Here is a 26,328-nt window from a genome sequence, read left to right as displayed (position 1 = left end):
TATATTTTTACGGGTCTGTCTCAGCATTATATGCTGAAGTCCCCATTCTGCTTGTTCCACTCCGGCCCTTTAGCGTTGAGAAAATGCAGCTCCAGCCTTGGGGAACAATTGTTGTTTTAATTGGCTCTATAGGTAGAGTGGAACTGGCAGAGCAACCCTCCAAAATACCTTTGCAATTTCCATCTTCAAGAGTCTGTGGAGAAAGGGGTGCTCAAAGAATGCTGTCTTCTGGCTTACCCCTGGCTGTTATGATGGCTTCTGGAAAGGAAGAGCTGAGATGTGTGCCATTAAAATGGGTTAGAGACAACAAATAATTTGTTTACAACCAAACTAAAGTTATCTATTTGAACACAGGGAGCCAAACCACGACTGTAGCTTGCTGGGCAGAGCTGTAGTCTCCAGTCCTGCAAGCTGGGACTTGTGTATTGGTGGTAGTGACTGTTTTGTTTTTGTTTTATAATTATTCAGCAGAAGCTACGAGGCCATGCAACTAGAGAGATGCTATCTATGTGAATGTACCAGTGGAGATGCTGAGTCATAAATAGCCAGGTTTCAGTGTGGTCAATGATTGTAATGCTCACACAGTTAAATTTAGTCCTTCATAGTAAATACATTTCCCATTTTCTCCATCCTTTTTGGGTAGAGTTTTATAGCATACCAGCTTCTTTTTTGTCAGAAATAGCCTGAAAACAGGATTAAAACTTGTCAAGGGACCCTCTGGTCTTGCACATGAGAACTTGAAGCAATTTGTCTGCCAGGCTATTTAGAGCTGAAGTATTTTACACAATTACAAGGCTTTTTACTATGTTCTCTTTGTTGTGTTCTTTATTCTAGGTTATCTAGCAAAAGAAGAAAGTAACTTGACTGTTCTTCTGTCACAATGGGGTCGATTGTTTGGGAATGTGGTTAAGCATTTTAATACTTTAACCTACCACTTGCTATATAATACTGCAAAAAGAAAAGGCAAGATTTCCATCATGTCTGCCTCTAATACGTCGTCTCCTGGACTGAGCTAAGAATGTTGTGTGCAAAGAGGCTTCCGATTTTGAAGAACCTTAAACAAGGACTGAAAACATTGCTGTTGAAGTGAAATCTGGGAGTACATGAGGAGTTGGAGCTTTCTGACTGGGCTCAACAAACAGCCCCATTCCCAGTGTGGAAGGATGGCTATTAGCTGGATGTTCTGTTACCTTTGGCTTTGGGATGTTTTGATGGGGCACACAAGAGGGCACAGTTTATTTTCTTGTGAGCCCATCATCTTGCGGATGTGCCAGGACCTGCCTTATAATACCACCTTTATGCCTAATCTTCTGAACCATTATGACCAACAAACAGCAGCATTAGCAATGGAGGTAAGCCTTTTCTTTTCAGCAATATGTTTTTGGCTGCTAGTTGACAAATAGTTGGTAGCAGAATCCAGGAAGATGTTTATATTAGAAATAATGGAAAAATAAAAAAAATCAAGATAATTAGTTTTTTAAATGTAAAACCAAATAGCATTTGCATAAGATGTATTATATTTACTAAAATATTCTATGACTACAGCGTTTGCCTAATTTAATATAACTGAGTGTGAAATACTCTGTATTTGTTTGTGTGTTAGTCTGTTACTTTAAATAGCTAGATCAAGAATGCATATTTTGAATGGTCTGTCACTTAACTAAATGCCAGGAAAGCAGCGTACTGAACAATGACTAGATCTTCAGTTCTGAAGACTACATCCTTTGGTGGTTTTGCAATATTTGGTCTTTTCTTACTTGCCTGAAACTCAGTGTGAAGAAAATGAGAATAATAAGACATACTAAAAAAATAACAGAAATTGCTCATGTATTAGCACTGCTTTTCTCGGCTGCAAGAATGTCTGGTTTATGGAAAATTTAGTTAACTTCTTCCTATTCCATGTGCAGGAAGACAAGCTTTGAGACTTGCACTTAATTTGGAATAATAGTACCTTATTACTGTTACTTTTATCCCTCAAACTCTTCTTTGGATTGATGCGTAATAATTTTCTCCTTTTCAAAAAACCCAACACATTTACACTTCTATCTGTCTAATCTTTCTTTGGAGAACTTTCCTGATGGGTCTTTAGTCACACACTTAGTCTCTTTTTATCTCTACACTAGTTTATGCAAGACTTTTAAGTTCACTTCAGTCTAGTCTCTATCCTGCCACCCTACCTAAGGAGTTTGCTTACTTGGTATAGTGTGATATGACTGAAATTGATGGAAATTCAGAATATTAGGCAGGTCTCACTGTCAGCCTTTTCAAATTTTCATGAGAGATTTGTGCAGATTAGGTTTGTTTGTATTTCTGAAGTGCTTGGGAATCCTCATGGGTACTGTGCTGTATGCTGAGGACAGAAGAAATAATCATATTTTCATCTTTGAATGCTCTTCCTGATAATATAGAAACTTAATTGTTCTTATTAAATAATAAAAAAACAAGGCTTTATGGAAGTCTTCCTATGGAAGAAATCTGGTTGTGAACCAGATTTGTCAGCCTTTTTAATGTAAGAAGAAAATAGAGGTTCTGTCATGGTTTAAGCCCAGCCAGTAACTCAGAATTTGCTTTGTTTTAAAGAACTATGGGCTTGCATTGCAATGGCTCATTTGGATGTGACTAGGGATTTCAGTTACATTAAATACATAGCAACAGCAATGAATTTTGTTTTAGAATTGGTTCTGGTAAGTTCTGAGGACCTTCGAAGATCTAACTGTAAGGATAAATGAAGCCTAAGCAAGTAAGCAAGTTTAATATGATAACAGCATGAATAGCTGGGTGTGTACAGGCTGTTTAATATGCTTTGAAAGGTGGAATTTAGGATATTAAAAGAATCGATGAAACCAACTGGACTGAACAAATCTGGGACTTGGCTTGAAAAGGGGTGGAGATAGTGGGGTTTAGTTTTGTTGCATGGTGGGAGAATCCTAGAATTCCATTTTGGACCAGATGATCCTTGAGGTTCCTTCCAACCTTTCTTGGCAAAGCATGACCTAGACCAGATGGCCCAGCACCCTGTCCAGCCGGATCTTAAGTGTCCAATGTTAGCGAGTCACCACTTCCCTGGAGAGGTTATTCCAATGTCTGATTGTTCTCAGGGTGAAAAATTTTCCTCTTGTGTCCAGTTGGAATCTCCTCAGGAGAAACTTGTGCCCATCACCCCTCATCTTTTCCGTGTGACTGCTTGTAAAAAGGGAGTCTCTGTCTTCTTTGTAGTCATCCTTTAAGAACTGGAACATGGGGATAAGGTCTCCCCTGAGCCTTCTTTTTTCCAGGCTGAACAACTGTGAAGATCTTGAGATTACATTTGAGATGCATTAAGCTGTAAGACTGTTGAGAAAACTGAAAGTGATAAATATGTATGTGTTAGGGGAAATAATATTCCTCATATCAGTTGTAGTGGTCAGCTTATTTCATTGGACTTAAGAATGGTTTGTTCTGTTGAAATGTCAGCTGAAAGCTTGACAGAGCAGTAGGAAAGCCAAAAGGAAAATCAGACGTGTGGAATAATTAGGAAAGGAATAAAGACCAGACATTACAGTGATGTTATAGAACCCTGTGGTTCACAAATAGCTGGAGTGTTGTGTGAAGTTCTAACCTATCTCAGAAAATGAGTTTGAACTGAAATAGATCCAGAGAAGAACAGGAAGAATGACCACAGGCTTTTGGAACATGTGGAACATGTCCCATATGAGGGGTGTTAGGCTGTGGCAGGGCACTTTAGCCTACTTTTAAAATAGAACAAAACCCCCACAACAACAGCAACAATTTCCATCATAAGTGGCATGCAGAGGGTTACAGGAATTGACTGTATACTGTCTCTTCCAGCACAGGAACTAGGCTGCTAGAAGAGAAGTCAGAATGAAGAGGAAGAGGTGGTTCTTCAAATAAATGGCAGTACAGAGCTGTGGAACTCTTAGATAATACTGTGGATGCAAAATGTTTGAGGAGACTGGAACACAACTTGGAAGATAGTGCCAATGAGGGTGACTAGGTAGAAAAAAACACTTCAGGCTCAGCAGAATGAGTGAGTTGGAGCAAGTCCAGAGAAAGACACGAAGATGCTCTGAGGACTGGAGCACCTCTCCTATAGAGACAGGCTGGAGAAGAGAAGGCTCCACAGAGACCTTAGAGCAGCTTCCATTGCCTAAAGGGGCTGTCAAGAACGCTGGAGAGGGGCTTTTGACGAGATCCTGTAGAGACAGGACAAGGGAGAATGGCTTTAACCTGACAAGAGGGGAGAATTAGATGAGTTATAAGGAAGAAGTTTTTTCCTCTGAGGGTCATGCGGCCCTGGCACAGGTTGCCTGGAGAAGCTGTGGCTGCCTCATCCCTGGCAGTGTTCAAGGCCAGATTGGATGGGGCTTTGAGCAACCTGGTCTAGTGGAAGGTGTCCCTGCCCGTGGCAGGGAGTTGGAAGTAGATGAGCTTTAAAGTCTTCTCCAATCCGAACCAATCTGTGTTTCTATGAAGTGTCACGGGTTGGGAGAGCATTTAGGGAATGTAAGAAATGTCCTTCTAATGGTCCATTTTGCCATGCATTTGAAATCTGCTCCTGCAAGAGGAAGTGCTATTTAGGGAAGGGTTGCAACTCTCTTGCTTGTGGACTGTTGCTCTGATGCATCCCCAGTACCCACAGCCCCTGAATCCTGGATATTAGAAGGTCTCTACCTGTTCCCTTTGGTATCATTTGATGGATCTTTTATCAATGAATTTCTCAAAATTATTATATGACCCAAATACTGTCAAGCAGTTCACTACCCACCAGGTAGAAGAAGCACTTATTCTCTAACCTGTTTTAAATCACTTTCCTGCTAGTTCCATTAATACCCTTTTGTTCCAATATTGTGCAATTTTGTGCTGCAGTTAAATCTTCTGTTACACTTTTGTGATTTTTGGAAACCTCATTTTACCTCCAGGCTTCTCTTCTCAAACTGAAGTGTTCCAGCTGTTCAGGCTTTCTTCTTGCAATTCAGCTGTTTAATTCCTGTAATAATTCTAGTTACCTTTCTTTGTCCCTTTGTGTAGCCTTGTCCTTGCTGGGGTGCAGAGATGGAAATGTCACACAACTCCAGCTGTGAGCACACAGGGAATTTATTCACAAATAAAATCACCCTTTTTACTGCTAATAGCTTCCTAGAAATGACCAGCATTATGTTCATTTTTTCTGGCTTTTGTTGCATGTTATACCAATGGTTTCAGAGAGCTGTCAAAAATATCACTTTCACTAACAGTCTGTTTGTGGCCACTGTTGGAAGCAGAGCAGTAATCATACAGACCCACAGCCTGAGCCAGAGTAACCACTGTAATTGGTCTTATCTCCATAAAACAGCTTTCTGCTACAGAGAGAGAAACAGTTGAGGAACCAATGTTACTCCTCTGCATTCTGTGGTATAAAGCTCAGCTTAATAGCATGAATTAGCTGGAGTGGAACACTGTGGTGCTGGAATTCATATGCTAGCTTGATGCCAAAGCCACTCTTAAATTTAGCAAGGGTGTGTTGGTGTTTTGGGTATATATATGGGTCCCTTCTGCCAATATATTTAGTATATACGCCAGTGATTTCAGTCTGAGGATAGACTATGGGCTACTTCTGAATGCTTTTTGAAAAGTGGTGAAGGATGTGCAAGGAAACAAGGCTGTTCTCAAGCTTAAATTCACTGTGCAGGGGCCTGTGCTTCCGTTGCAGCTTCTTAGGGGGTTGAGCAAGAAGAAAGGAATGAAAAGCCACAGGTTTTCCTGAGTATATTTCCACTCCTTGTATTAGCCTAGATTGCACCTTAAACCTGTGCTTACCACAGAGGAAGTGTTTATTATCTGGCTTTTTGGGCATTCTTTAATGCAGTTAAATGGAAGGAGCACTTCAATTTTGAACTGAATGAAGTCTAATAAAGCTTGCAGTGGGATATTTTTCTGGTAAACATCCCTCATCTTCAAGCCTTCCATTATTGCTTCAAGAGGAAAATAATGTAGCAGCAGAATCAGTGTGATTCGTTTGGCGTACTGGGGGAGAAGGCCTTGTACTTCTCACAGTTTTGTAGTACCACCTTTTCATCACAGTTCCTAATAAAACCCTTTAGAAAAATTAAGTCTGAAGAAGAGAAATACTACAGCTATTGTCTTACCAGCAACAAATTCAGGGTCCTTCTCATACCATTGATTGCTTCATTGAAGGAACTGTTTATAAAGTTTTTTTTTGTTACTTTTTGAAAACTAAGGAAAAAAATTTAGTCAGTTGTGGTTTTGAGGCTCAATACGATTCCTTCATCATAATAATAAGGGCTAAGGAGTCATGTTACCAGTTTGTGTTATGTTGCAGCGCTATTAGTATTAACCATAATTAAACAAGGAAAATAGAATTTTACATGAGGAGTCCATCTTAGTGTATACTGCTTCATACTGTAATCGGTTCCTATCCCTTTATTTCCCCCTAGGAAAGATAATGCCTTCAGCTTTCTGCTGTACTGCATCAGCAAGGAGTGCTTTAATCCAGGAGGACTGAAGTGAGGGCTTTGTGTGTTCAAGGACCTGGAGCGTTATTTTGCCCCCTAATGTTTCTGAAAGGACTTTACACACTGTAAAAGATGACAAACACCAGTTGCACTAGTCCAGCCTCTGGTAACATCTGCTTGGCTATAGCAGAGACTAACACAGGAGTTGTTTTACGTCTGTTTCTTTCTAAAAAGAATGATGCCAGCTAATATAGGCTAGTCAGGACGGAGTATGTTGATCTGACCTGGGAAGGAAGCATTGAGAACCTCCTGCCCAGGCCCGGTGGCCTGGCTGAGCTGTCCAGGAACAGTTGGGAGCAGGGCTGGGAGCTGTCCTGGGCTGCAGTACTGCACAGCACAGACCCTGTGCACGCACGTGGCTTCCCAACTCTGCAGGGTCATTCCTTTCATCTGCTTTGTGCCATAGCGTGAAACACATTATAAGGTAGTTTTCTACATTTTCTACAATTAGTTAATGGGTTATTTCATTACAAAAACCATCTAGCATGGATTGTGTGCCCAATGAAGCAGTGATAACAGGGAAGTTGAATTACCCTTATTTCCCTGAGGGATCTGACCTTGTTTACCTACTTTTGGTTTATTATTACTACAAAAGAGTTATCTTCTATCTCTTTTTCGCTTAATATTCCTTTAGCTTGAAGGATTTGTTTACATGACAGCCTAGCAAGCAGGGGTTTTTTTATCTGCCTTAGTGGAATTTTTGTAGACAAGTATTTTTATTAGATAACACGTAACTTGGTAGCCTGTTGGAGCCTGGGAGTATTCTATTACAGCATACAACATTTTGTCACTGATGAAGAGAAGTGGTTTCATATAATGATTGCCACCCTTTTTGCAGAGAAATATACTGCCAGCACTTCCTCCTTCATACCCTGATTTTCATTGGACCTCACAAACAACTCAAAGGATCAAAGAGGCTTTAAAGGATAGGAACCAGACATAGTCTGATTCAGTTTTTTGCAGTGTGAGGGAGGTAGCTGGAAGGGGAGAGGAGTATTGTTGACTGCTAGTCTGTTCTTACTCCATCAGTGTGGCAAGATTCACCAGCTGGGAATCATTGTATTAATATAAATAAACCATCCAGTCATGGAGGTTTGAGTGTTTAGAAGCAGAGCTAGTGAATATTTAATGGACTTTGTCACATAATGTGCAATTACAGATGTGAAGACACCTGGTTTTTCACACCTTATTTCAAATGTAGTGGCTTCTTGCTTGTACTGATTGCAGAGGATAATGGTGTTGACCAGCCAGAGAGCACAGTGCATGCTGCAAGATTTGCATATCCTCCTAAGTATATTTCTGTGTGTATGGCACAGTTGTGTTTTTTTTGGTGGCAATGTATTTTTTTCCCCTCCTCCCAGTAGTGATCTTTGAAGTCTTAGTTCTCTTTTTTTTTGTGTGTGTGTCTTTTTTTAAGTGGAAAAGAACCAAAGTGTGCTTAAAAATGGCATCAACAGATAACATAGCTATATTTATTCCCAGCCTGGTCTTAGCATCTGGGTAAGAGTTAGGCTTTTTTCCTATATAGGTAAGTCAGGTATTCAGTGGCTCATTTTAGTGCTGTTCCTCATACAGCTTGTCTATCAGGCATATGTTACTACTGATTTCTGATAATTGGGACCCAAGGTGGAATATTTTCTCTCAATTCTTGGTTCCCATAAGGGCCAGGGAGAAGTATGCAACATTCACTGATCTTGGTTTATGTGGTGGTGATTTCTCCCTTCCCTGGAGCTGGGAGGTAGTGCTGCTCCATTCTTCCTCCTGTTTCTAAGGGATTTTTTTTTTCAGGGGGAGATACAAGTGGAAAGCTTCTTTCTTTCCTACTGATCAGCAAGGATGGGGAGAATGTAGGGTGGAAAAGCCAGAACTTCTTTCACATTAATTCCATCCTTATTCCTTTCTAACCCCATCTATTTTTGCCTTGTCCATGCACTGTACCCTCCTAAATCTCAGCCATATGCCTTGCCTTTCTATGTTCTTCAGTTCTGCACTGAAAACTCTTAGAAGTATAAGAATATAAAGGCAATGAAAAAGTAGGTTTTAATCAGCTATATTTTGTAAGCACCCTAATCTTAGACACTGATTTGCAGTAAGGATTAATTTTCTTTAGTGTGTAAGATTATGATGCCTACAGAACAATGGAACTGTGCATGATCGTAAGAATGCAAGCAGCGCAGCAGCTAATTAAACCCTACTCTTTCATTAACTTATTTTCTCTTATTCCCACTCTGAATTTTCCCCTTAGAAATAGCCATGTAAAGATTTTAGATTGTTTTATTGTTAAATCAGGATGTCTCAAAGCGGGAATTGCAAAGATGATTCTGCAGATTACAGCCTCAGCAAAGGAGTGCTTAATAAGGTACTGCTTAGAAATTCTTGCTTTAGGAGCACCCGAGGGTTGTCTTTTTGAAACACATCAGCTTGTGGTTTCAGTCTTGATGTGTAAAGTGAGTGTTGTGCAGAGGTGAACTCCTGAGTGGGTAAGAACAATTAGGGAAGAACTAGAGCTGTTAAATTCCTAAGTAGATCCACACAAAAAATAGTATGATCTGACAGTTTTGTAAAACGAGGCTTTTGAGGAAGCTGTCTCTTCAGCATAGCCTCAGATGGTCTCATATTAGGACCATCAGTTTGATCCTTTTCACATTAAGGACCAGTGAACTTCAAGATATTCTGAATAAATATTGCATATCCAGTTAATACTGAAGCGTTTAGGCTCTTTGGACTGGAAGTGCAGCCATGTGAGATAATAGTTTGCAGATAAAGCAGAGCTAAACATTTGCACCTGCTTTAAAGTTGGTAGAGGTTTAAATAAGGAAGAAAGGGAAAAAGCCTTGTCTTTGCCTAGAAATCTCTTGAAGCTTCCTCCTGCCATCTAACATTTCTACCTATTATCCCTCAAAATGATGTATTCAACTTTTCTCAGTCTTCAAGGAACTTCTGGTTTCACTTAGGCATATTTGCATCTTTTATCCAACCTCAGAATCTCTATCTCACAAAAAAATGCTAAAACTCTGGCATTATTTTTTTGACATCTTTATATTCCACTTCTCTATACTCATCTACTAAAAAAAAAAAAAAGGGAAAAAAAAAATTCCTCACCAAAGACAAGATTTTTGAACCCAAACAGAGTAATGTCCAGAAATAGATGCACAGAAGATGCACCTTTAGGTTGCTGTTGCATGTGGTGGTTGGGAAAGCATTGTAATTCTGACTATCAAGACTGTCAGATACTTACTCGGGAACGTATTTGCCAAGGTGAAGGTACCTACAATGGCAAACTGAATGGATTTGCAGACCTAGATGCTCTGAGGTCTGGAACACCTCTGCTATGGAGAGAAGCTGAGAGAGTTGGGCTTGTTCAGCCTGGAGAAGAGAAGGCTCAGGGGGGACCTTAGAGAAGCTTCCAATACCTAAAGGGGCTGGCAAAAAAGCTGGAGAGGGACTTTTGGCAAGGGCCTATAAGGACAGGGCAAGGGGGAATGGCTTTAAACTGAGAGAGGAGATTTAGGTGAGATCTTAGGCAGAAACTCTTCCCTGTGAAGGTGGTGAGGTCCTGGAACAGGTTGCCCAGACAAGCTGTGGCTGCCCTATCACTGGCAGTGTATAAGGCCAGGTTGGACAGGGCTTGGAGCAACATGGTCTAGTGGAAGGTTGACTATGTCAACCTAGTCAACTTGTCCGTGGCAGGGGTTTGGAGCTAGATGAGCTTTAGTGTCCCTTCCAACCCAGACCATCCTGTGATTCTACAATTCTGTGATCATGCCTAAGCATATGGTCATCCTAGTTTGACAATCAAAGGGAATATAAACTGTAACTGGCATTTCAGGTGGAATGGATGCTTGCTTAATGTGAGCAATCACTATGGTTAGTCTCTGTTTTTTTACCTCTAGAGGCAATATCTGGCACTTCAAGAAGCCAGATGAAGGTATTACAGAGCTGTGCAGTACAGAGTTGCATGAAAGAATAAAGTACTAAAAAAATGCTATTTTTCTAAAAGAGATGCAGAGAACGCAAGGGTTAAAACTTCTGCATATAGATCCTCAGTGCTCAAACAGCAGAACTAGATAGCAACTGTTAGAAACCCTTCCTTTCTTTTTTCTGGCTATCGTATGTGCTCCAGAGAACAAATTCAGAGATACTCTTTTCTAGTCTTTCATGTTTATCAAGAAGAACAAGATGCCACATGAATATTTTCAAAATGAAGACCAGTAGAGAGAGAGGAGATGAAGAGAGGGAGCGTTTGGGGTTTTTTGTTAAATCCATAAACGACTGTGCATAGAAGGTGACCTCTGCCACAGTGTTCATATTTTATTGAATAAAAGATTCATTCCAAATGATGTTCAACCAGAAATATGGAAATGAAGTTTAGTCTAATAATTTAGTGAAAGCATATGAAAAAAACATTAGTTTTATGTAATGATTCATTTTAAAGGAAAAGTCCTACATCTTAATCAACATCTATTCACAGCGGGCTTGTTTTCAGGGTCATAAAGGCAAATGGCTTTGCACTGTGTCTAATTCTGCAGCATCTGTTGGAGGCTTAGAGGAATTAACAGCAAAGGTGGAACACGCATGAATTTCTTTTGAAGAGTTAAATGACAATGTGCTGTATAGTCAGCTGTAGCTTTATAACTGCAAATGTAAACTCAAGAGGCAGAAGAATGTTGTGCCAAAGCCTTAAGGGGATGTTGGTCTTGCCATGTGCCATTACCCTTACAAGCGTACAGACATTCATTCCTGTCTTTGTATTCTTTTTTCTACCTTAATCAAAATCAGCCAGTTGATTCTCTCAGATGATGCTGCTGTGGGACAAGAAACATGTTTATATTGTATATGTATATAAATGCTGTAGTAATACAAGTTAGTATTTGTACAGTGAGTAAACTTAGCTTTATATCTAGTAGCATGTGTAACTTAGAGGGTATAGTTCTGCTGTATTGGTACGGAAATAGGTACCTTGTATTTTGCGTTTATATTCATGAGATTCTGTCTCTTGTAAGGCAGAGATCGAACATGTCTATTATAAAATCAAGTCAACACTTCTGTTTTGTCCACTTTTTCCCCTTTACGCTCTTCTGATACAAAGATTCTTTAGGTATCTCAGTTATAACTTGTGAGCTGATGTAACAGGTTGGAAGCTTTTTAGTTTTCTGTCCTTTCAGCTTGCCAATCTTTTGCCAGTGTTTTTTGTGCAAAGCCTGGGCAGGGACTGCCTGGGCAGTAGGCAGTAAATAACTGTCTACTACTTAAAAGTGGTGTGGCTTGGCTAGGATGTATTTTTCATTTTGCTGGTCATTTGAAGTGGTGGGGTTTTTCTTGCTTTCTCTAGTGTGTGATAATGGTTCCAATTATAGGATAGTTGAATTCAAAAAGAAAGCCACAACAGACTGAGAATAAGTATAAAGTAATAAGCACCAAGGAGCAGTTACCATAAATTTTACCATTTGTCTTGCTGCTATGGCTGCGGCTTTCTTCTTTGTTTCAGGAGACATTTGCGGTGATTTTAGAAAAGTTAAGCTGGGGTTTATGGATTTGCATTATTTTTGTATCAGTGGGATGTTCTTGTGTGGCTGTGAAACTCCTGTGTTCTGTGGTATGAGAAGAATAATTCAACAAAGCATATTTTTAATGTTCAAAGGACAAATCTTAAATTCAGATGTGTGTCATTTGTGCACTCCGACTTTACTCCCCATTTTGTTTCCTGATCATTAAGAGATGGAAACACATGAGGGTTTTGTGACTTTTTGAAGGAAATGGAGCCAGTGTAGGTTCCCCTACATCTACCACCAAACTGGTACTGAAAGTAAGCAGTCTGTGGGCTGCAAAATGGTTGAGGAACCCAGTACTCTTGAACTGAGTTCATTATTCAAACTTGCAATGCTTTGGATGTGCAAGGCAATAAAATAATCTTTAAAAGAATGTGTTTGGTGTGACAAACAGGCTAGTAGAAATTAATCTGGGGAGGAGATGCATAAATGTGAGAACCTAAGAACAGTGATACGAAGTCAGACCAGAGATCTGTTTAGCTCAGTATTCTGTCAACCGGTGGTGGCCCACAGCGGGTGCTGTATGGAGCAGGTCAGGTGTGTCATGGAAATTTACCCAGTCTGCTCTTCCATCTTCAGCAATCTGTGACTTGGAAATGATGTCTGGCATTAGTAACCTTTGATGCATTGTTCTAAAATATTACAAGCTCAATAAGAGTGAACAGTGTGCAGCTGCAGCAAAGAAAGCCAGCAGGGTGCTGGGGAACATCAGCAAGGGCATCACCAGCAGAGACAACAATGTTATCAACCCCTGGCCAACAGGGTGCTGGGACATCTAGTCTACGTCTCATTTTTGCCAAGATAGATTGAACCAGATGATCCTTGAGGTCCCTTGCAATCTGGAATTCTGTGATTCTATGAAAATTCATCAGTTTTCTTCCTGTACTCAAACATTACTTTAGCATTCAAACGAAACAGTGGCAAATAGTTGCCTAAATTAAAGGTGTCATATGAAGAATTTGCTGTTGTGGTTTTTTCCTCTTCAAATGCTCCACCTGCTATTTTTATGTTCGGTACTTTTTGTGCTGAAGATACAGTGAACAACTGGACCATATTATTTCTTTATGTATCACTTGTGATTTTATAGACCTGTTTCGTGCCTCATCCTCCTGCTGTCTCTTTTACAAGCCACAAGAATAAAATTATGCCATATTTATATCTTTATGAAGATACAAGTGCAGTGGCATGTTAATATTCTGTATGTAAATCTGCTCTCTCAGATTGCTTTTACAGCAACAATAATGACAAGACTATCTGCAGAACTATTAGTGTAAACTGGCACTGCATGTTTGAAGCTATAGCTCAGTAGCAATCCTGAAGCTGTGTGGTTTCCAGGTATTGTGAGGCATTCAGAAAACATCTTCAGAGGCCATCAAAGGCAAAAGCAGTATTAAGCATCTCTTCAGGATCACATTAAATGTGTAAGACTTGTGAATCAGATCTGTCCAGTTTCTCTCTGCTTGCATATAAATTCATACGGTGCAATTATGTGGTCTTAAAACCAGTGTGAAGTTGGATATTTGGTCCTTAAAAGTTTTGGTGTTGTTTTTTTTTTTTCTCCTCATTTGTAAGACTTCTTTCTTTTTCCCCACCCTAGGTCCAAGCATTGTGTTTTGTTTCTCATCTAGTGAATTTGGCCATGCTGCTCCCTCCTCCTCTCCACCCCTGCCCTGTGGAGTGAGTTCCTATGGTTACCCCCCCTCTTTGTGGGGTGACAAAGGTTGGCATCTTGATTCTCCCGAGCCAAATTCTGCCCTTTGACTCTCTCCCCTTTTCACACCCCTTGCTCGGCTTGGCCTCTTGCTCTGCTCGGAGGCTTGTCAGCCAGGGGGTTCCCATGGAGACGAGGAAGGAAATTTGAAAAGAGAAGCACAAAGGGCTGCTTCATTTGAATTTGAACGAGGAAGGGAGGAAGGCTCCTTGGAGTTCATCTTTGTATGTTGTAGAAACCTGAAATTTATCTTTTAAAAGTTGCTTTCAATTTGTAAACTTGTTTATACTCCCTGTTTCTTGATTTATAGAACAAAAGTTGTCATGTTTGTGGCGCTGAGCGAGGAGAAACATTTTTCTTTTTAAGTTCAATGAGAGATTGCTGCTCACCCATTCATTTAGCTTTCTTCCCCTCACAGGTCAAACTTATCATTCATGTTTGTAATGTTTTTCTCTGAAAACTTCCATACAATACATTTTTTCCCTTCATAATGATTCAATCATGCTGTCAGTTATCTAACAGCTGTGCAGCCTTTTCTGTGGGGGTGCAGATGCATCTATGCTGCATTAGCTGAATCCCTGCTCTTGAGTATTCTTTCTAGTTTCTTATTGTACCTTTGCAGTGTCAAGGTCTGATCTGGGCAGGTGCAATATGGAAACACAACTGCAGAGAAGAACGCAGTAACAAAGTTTGACCTTGGATTTCAGTTTTGATGATTACTGTCAATAATAAAGAAAAAACATCTTAGAAAACAAAATTGTGTCATGTGGTAGTAAATGCCTTTTGGGACATTTTATCTGCATGTTTTACAGATGTTTTAAGTATTAAAGTTGGATACAAATTGGTTAAAGAGCAGTGAAGTCACGTTGTCTTCAGATTTTCCTCTGTAGTTTCTTGAATGATAAATTGTCTTGTTCTCACAGAAGAATAGTCTTTGCCTAATGTAGATGAAACACCATTTAAATGGTCTGATTTGAAGATCTGCCCTCTTACACTTTACAAGATCTTGTGGCTAAACCACTGAAACATCTCAGACACTGAAGACTACACTGACATTTCCTTAGTCCTACTTTCTCTACAGGCAAATTATGCCATTATTAAGAATAACCTTAATTAAGTGGTATCACAAAAAGGCGACATAATTCTTCAGATCGATCAGTTACTTTTTTTCTGACACAATGGGAGGTGGGTGCTTTTGTCTGAAAATTGTAAGCTTCAAGGCTTTTAAAATCTAGGCTTTGGTTCCCCTCCCGCCTTGTACTAGTTGCTGTTAGTAGGCAGGGTCATGGAGGGGACTCAAGAGAGGGGTGCTGAATTGAAGCCAGGCCTGTAAAAGATCTGTGGCTCATGGTTCTTCTGCAGTGGTAGCTGATTCCTCCAACATAACTTGTTTTACCCATCAGAGAGGAGCCAGTGGGACAGCTTAAATAATGTGGTTTTGATCTCTAGGTGTTAGTCCTCATCTGTTAGGTGGTAGCCAAGTATGAGTGAAATCAGCAAAGACCTATTGAGCAGAACTTACCATGATATATTAACAAGTGCACGTACGTACACTCCTGTCTGTTACCCCATCCTGCTGCTTTTCAGGTTTAAGAGACAAAGAGAGCTGAAAGACCAGCTCTGCTGTGTGACCTTCTGATGGCTCTTCAGAGCAGAAATGCCCTGGGGCTGATCTCCAGTGGCCTGACAGTTGAGCCCTTCTGTGGGTAACCAAATGAGGCTTATCGCAGCAGGCTTCCAGCACTGTCTGCCTTCCCTACCTTATAGCTCCACACCTGGTCTTTGCTCAAATGCATTCTCCATATCTCTTTTAGACACTCGCATATATATATATCCCTATATATATATAAAAGCGATTTTGCAGCATCAGGCAATTGCTCAGAGGCAATCAGTGGGAAAACGCACCCTTCTGGTCTCTTGTATCCCCTTCATTTCCAAGCAGTTTCATGCAGTTTTCCTAGTTATCTGACCTGCTCTTTTATAGTTTGATCCCACTGATTCCGTTCTGTGTCAGTCCCCCATTGCAAACCCTCTGGCAGTGTATTCCATACAGAAGCTGATGCACAGGGTACATTTACAATGCTCGTGTCATGTACTGTTTGAGATGTGTTTTGAAGAGGTACTTTTTCCACAGTACCTGTAGATATTTGCTGCTCTTCATTCTGTTTAACTAGAAAAGAATTTGTGTCTGTCATCCTGTATAGGGGCCTCACAGAGTAGTTGCGTAATCTTTTTGTCTTCCCTTCTTTCCTTCCATCCATGTCCCCTCTCTCCTCCCACTGTCTTGTTAATCCTGTTATTGTGTGAGGTCTTGTCCTAGTTGTCTGGAGCGTTTCAAAGACATGCAGGATGCACTGCGGGAGCAATTTTTTCCCCAAACTATGTTAGTGATATGGAAGAGAGCTGGGTAAAAGCTTCTGCCCTCACTGGGAGAAAATTCTCAACCTTTAAGGGCAAACTATTGTTTAATCTATTTTGAGAGAAGCAAGCATGCTTTCAGGGTGCCGCAGAAACAAAGAAGCAGAGGCACTGTGGGAATTCCCATCAAATATTTATCTGGTAAATTATTAACTGTAGGGAAGAAAAATCAACTTTGAGAGCTTGGGTTTATTCTTAATTTGATCACTTTTGTGAGACTTTCAGAACTGGTCATTCAGATGCTTGTGAGGCGAGTGGCAGCCTTCTGTTACATGGAAAGGTGCTGTACAATTGCAGTTATTTTTTATTCTTTTTCCCTATCCTCCCCTGCAGTGTTCATCTGTGACCTCATTAACTTGGCACTAAAGGGGAGGGACAGTATCCCCTGATGAATCTTCAATTTTAATTTATGGTTGCTGTGTTCAGACATGTTTTTTAAGAGTGGTTAAAGATTGAAGTCATCAGCTAATTACCTTAAAGCTTCTATTAAGAGCAGAAATGAATTTTCATTTAATATGTTAGAGTAAATTGAGATTTTCTCAGTCTTCTCTTTTTCGCTCTGTTACTGTCTGATGAAGTAGTGAGGCCTGTTCAGTGAGTGGCCCTCTTGTAATTCTGTAATAGGGTAGAAGAAATCAATATTGGGATGGACAATCTCTTTTGAAAGTGAAAAAAGCCATCCCACTAAATGGAGTCAGGTTTATTCAGTACGTACAGACTCACTGTAGAATTAAAGTAATGGAAGAAAAATCTCCCAAAATTTCCAAGACTGAAAACTTCCCCCAAAGCCTCATTTTCTCATTGTTTGTCTGCAGCACACAGGAAGAATTTCATACATAATACAAAAATATAGAAAACTGATCCCAAGATTCAACTAACCCCAGGTCACCTTTGATTTTGGTAATAGAATCATAGAATAGTTAGGGTTGGAAAGGATCTCAAGATCATCTAGTTCCAACCCCCTGCCATGGGCAGGGACACCTCACACTAAACCATGCCACCCAAGGCCTCATCCAACCTGGCCTTGAACACCGCCAGGGATGGAGCACTCACAACCTCCCTGGGCAACCCATTCCAGTGCCTCACCACCCTCTCAGTAAAGAATTTCTTCCTTATATCCAATCTAAACTTCCCCTGTTTAAGTTTGAACCCATTACCCCTTGTCCTGTCACTACAGTCCCTGGTGAATAGTCCCTCCCCAACATCCTTGTAGGCCCCCTTCAGATACTGGAAGGCTGCTATGAGGTCTCCATGCAGCCTTCTCTTCTCCAGGCTGAACAGCCCCAACTTTCTCAGCGTAGCTTTATTATACTTTCTTGCAGTAAGAACAACAGTACAGGATGATTCTGCATGGAGCCCCTGGTAACACTGAGATGCAATCTGTTATTTTTTCACTTAAGCTTCAGGTAAATCTACACATTTTCCTAAATAAAACCTAGATTATAGCATCATCTGCCCACATCTACCCAATTAATGCATTTAAGGAGTACTAAGTACTTCAGTTTTACTTTTCTTGTGTTAGAAATTGCTTAAAATAATCGCAAACCCATATATAATCCCGTGAGAATCTTTACAATCAAAGTAGTCTGAAAACTGTAATTGGTAAATGAGAGAGAAGAGACATGGTAACAGCTGTAGCAGAGTAACTGTAAAGTGAGGCAGAAAATGCTGTTGAATTGAGATAGTGCAACTTAGTTTGGGATAGTTTCTGCTCTAGTGAATGCACATAGGGGACAGCAGGGCTGCCAAGCTTGTAGAGTGGAGGCCACACATTCAGGAAAACTGTCTTGTATTCGTTATGCATGTAAAACAACCTGTTAATTTCTAGAATTAACTATACCGAAAGACAAGTCATTATAGTAAACTGATAGTGTGGCCTTTCTGGCAATTAAGCATGAGGGAAATAAAATAAATAGCTGTCAAGCCAGTAGATAACATGTTTTAAATATTGCCCTGTGAGATATCATAGAATCACAGAATGGTTTGAATTGGAAGGGACCTTAAAGCTCATCCACTTCCAACCCCCTGCTACGGGCAGGAACACCTTCCCCTAGAGCAGGTTGCTCCAAGCCCCATCCAACCTGGCCTTGAACACTGTCAGGGATGGGGCAGCCACAACTTCTCTGGGCAACCTGTGCCAGAGCCTCAGCACTCTCACAAGGAAGAACTTCTTCCTAAGATCTCATCTAAATCTCCCCTCTGCCAGTTTAAAGCCATTCCCCCTTGTCCTGTCCCTACAGGCCCTACTCCCTTGCCCTGCTGGTCACGCTGTTGGTGATGCAGCCCAGGGCACAGTTGGCTTTCTAAGCTGAAAGCTCACACTGCCTGGTCATATATGCATATATATGTATATGCTGGGTCATATGCTTAATTTTGAGGTCTGAAGATGCAGATCTTCTATCCAACTGCTGACATGTGTGTGTGTATGTCTCTGTGTATGGTTTTGCTGGTATGTAGATGTAACAGATGGTTTGTAATGTTAGTTAATACACAGCTGTTGAAATATTAGCATTCGTTTTACAGATAGATCTTAGTTGCTCTTCAGCATAATTTTCATAGCGTTGATCCAACAGATTATGTTCTTACCTCAATTTGCATCATATCATTTATGTTCATAATTTTATTTGATCAGTGTCATGCTCTGCTTCTTTCCAAGCCATATCTACCAAACCCCCCAGTTTTCCCATTGTTAGAGATGCATTATTGTATTAGCTGAGTATTCCTTTGATTTTCAATTTGGACAATAAATATTGGGCAGATTCCAGAAAATTTTCAAACGTGTCTATAAAACCATTTGGCACAATCAGTTTTGCTTTTTTTTTTTTTTTGGTGTATAATAGTACATTACAACACAGTAGTCTTAGTGGATATTGCAAGATCATTCCCTGAAGTATTTAGGTTAGATTCATTATGGGCTTTCATAGGAGCAAAATTAAGTCATTTAGCCTATGCCCAAGGAGATGTTCGTCCTAATGTAGCAGGTAAGACATGAGAGTTCTTGAATGGTAATTCCTTTTTTGAGAACACTGATATTCATAGCTCAAGCAGAAAGCTTATTACAACATCTGACTCTGCCATTGTATTCTCATACATGAAACCAAGTGTTTTGGCTAGTATGAGAATTTTGTGAGAGAATTTTGACAGCAGACTGGCTGCCAACAGAGTAGCAAATAGTTTCCTGAATTCATTTAGTGAGCTTTTTCTCTTGCAGCTTTCTGTCTGCAAAAGGTTATGCTCCTGGGTTTTAACAGCATCAACACCTCTTCTCTGCCATAGCAAGAGGTCTTTGTCTTCTGTGTTGTGGAGATAAGGCTATAAACTCAAGAGTTTACCTTAAACAAATCCTTATAATGTTTTCTGGGTCTGGCTGGGTCCAGGGCAGCTGAACTCTGTTTTAGATGGTTATGAACACACTGGATATCCTGAAGGCTCAATGGTAGCTAACTGTAAAGTCAGCTTAGCTGTGCCCTGTTCTTTGTCCTCCAGTAAAATGTCCCTTTTGCACCTCTTGCCCTGGCACCAGACTTTACCCAACTCTATTCTAAGGTCATTAAGGAGATAAACCAGAAAAAAAAAAAAAAAATTTAGAAAAAAGTAATTTGATCAACCTTGGTGAATTACACAGGAAAGATTATTTAGATGCTCACACTTGAAATTCTCAGTATTCGGGACCTTACCCTGACTTTTTTCACTACTAATGGTCCAAATACAGCACATGTGGCTTTCAGGTTAGTTTCATGGACAATTTAAATTGATCTTAAACCCAAGTCAGTGCAAGGGAGGCTGGTAGCAGGGAGAGGGCAGGGGTCGATAAACTTATGCCCATTGTGAAACTGCGCCCTGAAGTGCATGAGGTGACAACTGTGATTTGTCCTCAATTTCAAAGCCACAGAGGAGGATGATAATGCTACAGCTCACATTTACTTTTCAGGGAGTCAGCATACTCAGGATTCTCTTGGTTAGTCTGTCAAGAAGCACTTTGGCTTGAATGTCAGAATCCAGAAAACAGAAACCTTCTTCCATCCTCATCCCAGTGGAAAACATGGAGCTTCACACAGTCCGCACTGGTGTGCAATATTAAGCTCTCTTAGATATTCTGCTAAGTCAGCTGTGTAAAAAACCACAGTCGGTGAAGTCACAAGTGAAATAGCAGAAGTCATCAAGCCTTTGAAAAATAAAAGTAAATTCTCTTCAGTAGGAATGTCCAGTGTTGCTTTCATTGTATTTTAGAAACCCAACTTGTGTAATTTTGGTCTGCAGGGTATTAATGTAGGTTATTATGGGGCAGACACTGTCATTCTGTATGTTAATGGCAGTAAAATAAGAAAAGGCGAAGCAAATCTGGTTGAATCTTGGCTGTGATCTTGTTTGTGATTTTCCTTATGTTTCTGATTTTCAGAAATTCCCTTTTTTATGAGCAATGAAGAGCTTGATCTGGCTACTGGCTCCATTGTGTGCTTTCAAGTTAGAGTCAAGTCTTCCAACAAATCTTCATAGCAAATGCTTTTCCTCCCTTGCTCAGCAAGATAAATTTTTGAGCACTGCTCCAACAGTGAATTGTTTATGCTCTTCACTCATGTTATTTTTCAGGGAGACAGACCTCTCTCAAGTTGGCAGAAATAGTCCCCGAGTCCCTGACATGCAGATCAGTCTACAGTGCCAGAGGTGAGGGAAAGAAAAGGTTGTTATCACTGATGCTCCACTTCTCGTAATGGGTATCTTTCTCCTTCCCGCAGTGACAACTGGAGCATTTTTTTTGGCAGGCATCAAAGCAGTGATCAAGCTCAGTTTGTGTTTGAAAGGTTTTCTCTGTAACTGCAGGAGATATAAATGTGTTGTTTAAATGAAAAATATTATATTATCAAGACTTGGAGCTCCTGCGCCATAGTCTTCTGCTTGCTCAGGCAAGTGTGCTTCATAACATCTTAACTTCATAGTATCTAAAATACGGTCTGGAGGACTATATATTTCTCTGTGATACTTTGGAATTCTCCCAAGCCCATCACAGCAGGCATATGGAGAGGAAGGAGGAAGTCCAAGCAGTCTCAGCTGTCTTATAAAAACTAACATTTCTTGCAAATAAAAATTGTTACCAAGACCACCCATCTGCATTTATCAGTTCCTGAAACAGAAAGATCACATTTAGGCAAAGTTCAAATTGACAGATGGATGCCATCTTTTCAGTGTCTTCGGAAAGAACTTCAGAATTTAAAATGAAGCAGGAGACCTCTTCAAAGAACAGGAGCAGATGGCTTTGCTTTTTAGTCATACAGAGAGAGATTAATGTCTTTTGCTGTCTTTTAAATACTTTCATCTTTATCTTACATTTTTTTCCTGCAGTTGAGAAGTTAACCTTGGCTGTCTGTTTACAGACCAGAAAGCTTAGGATGGTTTGCATGATTGCTGCCCTTTCATAAGTAAGACAGGGAAAATAATTGTTTGTAGTTTTTAAAGAGAATAATAGGGTGATTGTCTGTAGCATGAGAAAAAACTATTTAAAACCATACTAATTACTTGACACTTTTATTGTTGGAATGACTTAATAGCTATTTAAATGCAGACATAGACTTTCAGTACCAAGGTAAAACAATACAAAATTTTTTGCTCCCCAGTTCATAAAGTAGTATAGTCTCAATAGTAGTATAGTCTCAGCTAACATCAAATGCTGAGACATGGAATGTCAGAAGCCAATGGGTGATGTGGTTCATAAGGGTCCATACAGATAACATGAGAATAGCTTTTTTCCATGCTGGTGAGTAAAGCTTAACAGGCAGCCAGAACTGTGACCCCATTTGGCTTTTCGCACATGCCTCACTGTACAAAGCTAGAAATAATTACCAAAAAAAGTATACCTCAGTTTCTCCAGACAAGGAAGTTAATGGTGAGGTAAGCTTTGAATGTACATTATGCTAAGTATTCCAAGCTAAATTTGTTTTGGCACTGTGCATTAAAAGCAGGCTTGGGCAAATTAGCCTATTGCCTTTTGAAAGCAGAATCAAGTGTCTGTGCAATAAAACTGCAGTTCCACAGTCACATTAAGTTGAGCAACCGTGGATTGATTCCAGAAGAAACGGACTTCTTACACACCTGACTGTGTGTTTCTGGCCCGTTCTTCAACCATTCCTTATGTGCCACTGTCTAACTCAAGGCCAGAGTGAGTGGAAAAAGAAGTAGATTTCTGTTAGATCCAGCTCTGGAGTTTTCTGAAGAAGTTAGTGCCCAGAACACTGGGGCACTCTTTGCAGATTACTCTGCTCTGTGTGTGTGAGCACTCATCTTCTTTAGGAAACACCAGCTAGGTTTAAGGCAGGACTCTCAAATATGTCCTCATCTGAAGTTAGCCTTAGCAGTGTAAGTACTACAGCAGTTGTTCAGCTCAGGATGTGAACTTACAACAAATATTTTCAGGTTGAGTTTGTGTACCAGCATGACTGTTGGCTATGGGCTCCAGCAAACACTTGGAGGAGCGTGCGGGTCAGAGCCCTTAGAGAACGAATTTCCACTGTCTCAAGGAAACCAATTCTGCTCGTATCGATCTCTAGAGAGCATTCACATGAACTGTCAGAGCTGTGAGAGCCATCCAGTCAGAGCAGATGTGTCATCAAAAGCAGGAGGCAGCTGCATGTTCAGTTTCACTAGCAATTGTCTGAAGGATTAAATCTAGCAACAGCTTCTACAGTTCTCCTCAGAAGAAGCCTAAAAAGCGTTATTGCCCATGCACTTTGAGATACAATTCAAGTTTTTTTCCTAATGAATAGCAAGCTAAATTCAAACATTTGAGCAGTAAAGGGCAGGAAGCGCAGATCCTGTGGCTGGCCTGAGACAGGATGCGCCTGGAGGCAGTTGCTTCCACCAGTGAATTGCAACAGTAACTGATAGTCATAGCATCACTCTTTTCCCATGAGCCTGAGGGAAGAAAATTTCTCTCCTTCCACCTATGAGTTGATGAGAATGCTTCCTCTTGAGTTCTCTGTTAAAAGAAAGGACTACCTAAACAAAGAGAATAGTGAAAGATCAAAATAATTCCTTTTAAATCTTGCAGTAATGTCACTTCCCAGATAACAGCCAGCTCAATGGCTATTGCTGTGTAAAATAAAAGGTAGAATTTGGTTTCTCATCTCTCAGCAATAAGAGAAGTCTGAAGCTGTAATGTGATTCCACAGTGTATTTATTGGCTTTGTGACCCAGAGAGAGAATTTGTTTAAAAAATTATTTGGGAAGAAAAATCTACAAATATCATTCCAGCTCTCTTTTGTCTTTCACCCCCTTCCTGGAAAAAAAAAAAAATAACCCAAAAGAAAACCAAAGGCAGGAAGAAAATTTCTACTCTCCATTAGACCATAGCCGTTAAGGTATTTTCAACAGATAGGAATTTTAGGGAGGGAAGGAGCTAGAGCCATGCTGCTGGGAATCAGGAAATTTCTGAAAGCAACTTTGCTACCAGAGAAGAAAATCCTAGGGAAGAGGGAACAAAGAGATTGGTAATGCTCTGTTATCACTGGCTGTGAAGGAATTTACATTGTCATAATGACTGTTCTTACAGGTGGAAGGACCCATGAGCATACAAGTGTGGATAAATTATGCAGTTATTATCTGGCATATTTTAAATACTGAAGTACCTTCAGGAGTGGAGAAGAGTTTATCTCTTATGCCCCATCCTTGAAAGTGTTCAAGACCAGATTGGATAGGGCTCTGAGCAACTTGGTTAGTTGGAAGGTGTCCCTGCCCGTGGCATGGCGTTGGAACTGAATGAGCTTTAAGGTTCCTTCCAACCCAAACCATTGTGTGATTCTTGTTAAACATCTCTTCCCTTTCTCAGATTAACCAGGGCTTGACTGGAATTATTGAAATCAGTTTGGCTGTCTTGTCTTTCTTGTCCTTGTCCTCTTCCTTTCTCCTCCATACGTTGCGTTGTTCAATAGGCGTTCTTCAAAAGCATGTTCCATTTTAACAGAGAGCCTTTTGTTAGGTACCAGTGGTGTAGGGCTAAATGTTATAACTTGTATTGCATCCTTGGGCAAGATCATAAAAAAAGTCTTTTAATCTCCCTGGCTTTATTTTTAATAGCAAACAACATCATCAGTAGGTGGAAGTGACTTTTCATCTTAGAGCTGCAGTGGGGTAAGATAATTTTAGAGATAGGGTGCTTAGAGACTGAGCTGCTTACTGGCACGAATACTGCTGTTACTGGTTGAAAGCAAGGACATCTCTTTTTCTGCATTACAAGGAGCAGCTGTAGGGAGTTTTAATTCTTCTGTTGTCTAGCTTAGCTTCTTCAGGATTTTAAAATACCCTGATTTGATAGAATTCATAAGAGAGTTTTTGTCTGCCTGCTGTTGCTATTTTGAGAGACAAAACGGCGGGAAAGAGGCCTGGAGTTGCCAAGAAACAGAACAGCCAGCATTAGGAGAACAGTCTTATTAAATTACCCTTACTTAAGTGTATTTCTTCCATGTTGGTGGGGCTGAGTACATCTGTACTGTGTTTTGAGGAGTATTCTGAGCAGTGCTCAAAACCAGATTGTTTTCTGCAGCTCTCAAGAACCCCAAGTGCAGCTAATGTGCCCTCCGGGGGACTTTGTCAGTGAGGATTCACACTAGTGTTACTTAGGGTGTTTCAGCATCTTCAACCCAGGCTCCAGCTGCTACGACAGAAGGAAGTGGAGCTCTGCGTAGACTCGGTGTGACATCTGTCAGGCTCAAGAGAGGACGGATCTTGTGCCTGATCATCCAGGCCCATGTGGATGTCTTGGAAAACAGTTGGCATCTTAGTAGTAGAAGCTGGTGCTTCCTGAGTGTTTGAGCGCCCTGTAACTCAGCCTGCTGAGGGGGGCAGCCCAGGAATGCACTGCTCTTACTGAGAGTGCTCTTTCAGACCCTGAAGCTGTTGCCAAAGAGCACCATCTGCATCCCCATTTTTGGATATGTCCTGTCTCTGTTCCAATATTCCCTCGGACACGTTGCCCAGTGTCCTTTGGAGTTGGCTGAATGCCATTACAAATGCCACCTGCCCATAATAGGATCAACAGGATACAAGGAAATACTGGTGCCTCTCTGTTCCCTTGAACTTGCTTTGCTGCTTTTCAGCCATATCTGGAGCTCTCTTTGCTGTTTTCTTATTTGCCCACCTCGAGATAATGTGGGATCTTTCTAAATGGTACAACTTTCTGCTAACCAACCAAAACCAAATGGATCTTTTAATGAAGGTGCAGTAGCAGGAAAAGAGAAATTTTGGAAACATCTTTTCCTAATGGAAGGTGTATCACAAAAGAGTATTAGAGGGTTTGTCAGGACAACGTGAAATTTCAGTACGGGTACACGCAAAACTGCAGTGGCAGGAGGCAAGACTTTCAGAGGGAAAAGCATTAAGCCGGTAGCTCTTTTTCATAAGAATATAACTTCATTTTCTTCCTCTAATGGTTCTATGAAAAGAAGGAAAGTTAAACCCTTCCTGAGATAAAAGTGGAGTTTTCCTTTTATTTTCCTTTTCCAGCAAATAAAAGACTATTATTTTAAGCTTTTACAGTCATGTCAGTGTCACAATGACCTAAAATCAATTTATTGGATTGTTGTCAAACAATAGCTTTAACTGCGTTAGAGGCGGTAGCTATTTAAAAACAATGACATGTATGTATCTGAAATAAAGTTGCAGACAAATAGGTGTTCCCTGAGTAACAATAAGCTTGTAAATGTAAAAGCTTTCCAGTTGTTGCTCAATTTTTTCTTGTCAGTAGCTCTGAAGGCTTCATACAAGCTATTGCCAAATTTCATGGTTCTCTTGTCATGTGCCAGCGTTTTCAAAAATGCGCAGCACTGAAGAGAATTTAATCAGGTTGGTAAATAATAATGATGTTTTAAAAAAAAATCAGTAAAATCACAGTATGGTTGTGTATTGTATTCAGAAAATTAACTTTTTGCAGAGCTAAGGAAGCGTATAGGAAGAATTGGATGAGGAATGAGGTGAAGATGCTCCGAGGGCTGAAGCACCTCTGCTATGGAGACAGACTGAGAGAGCTGGGCTTGTTCAGGCTGGAGAAGAGAAGGCTCAGGAGAGACATTAGAGAAGCTTTCAGTACCTAAAAGGGTCAACAAGAAAGCTGGAGAGGGCCTTTTGACAAGGGCCTGTAGGGACAGGACAA

The 26,328-nt window shown here is 40.4% G+C and overlaps 1 protein-coding gene across 2 annotated transcripts in view; it reads left to right on the top strand.

The window, feature by feature from the left end:
• Nucleotides 1-1,163: 1,163 nt before the first annotated feature.
• FZD3 (frizzled class receptor 3) overlaps nucleotides 1,164-26,328 on the top strand; it is a gene marked incomplete at both ends in the record, with an annotated part of 56,851 nt that continues 31,686 nt past the window's right edge. Inside the window, one exon of one of the 2 annotated variants that reach the window (XM_080615990.1) lies at nucleotides 1,164-1,352. In XM_080615990.1, the coding sequence (XP_080472116.1) occupies nucleotides 1,164-1,352 (189 nt within the window). The remainder of the gene's footprint in view (nucleotides 1,353-26,328) is intronic. The other variant, XM_080615991.1, reaches the window with a different exon arrangement.

This window comes from Psittacula echo (assembly GCF_963264785.1).
Source record: "Psittacula echo genome assembly, chromosome: 4".
In the NCBI taxonomy this organism is placed as follows: Eukaryota; Metazoa; Chordata; class Aves; order Psittaciformes; family Psittacidae; genus Psittacula; species Psittacula echo.
The sequence above is the reverse complement of the archived record's forward strand: the minus strand, read 5'-3'. Positions and strand labels throughout refer to the sequence as shown.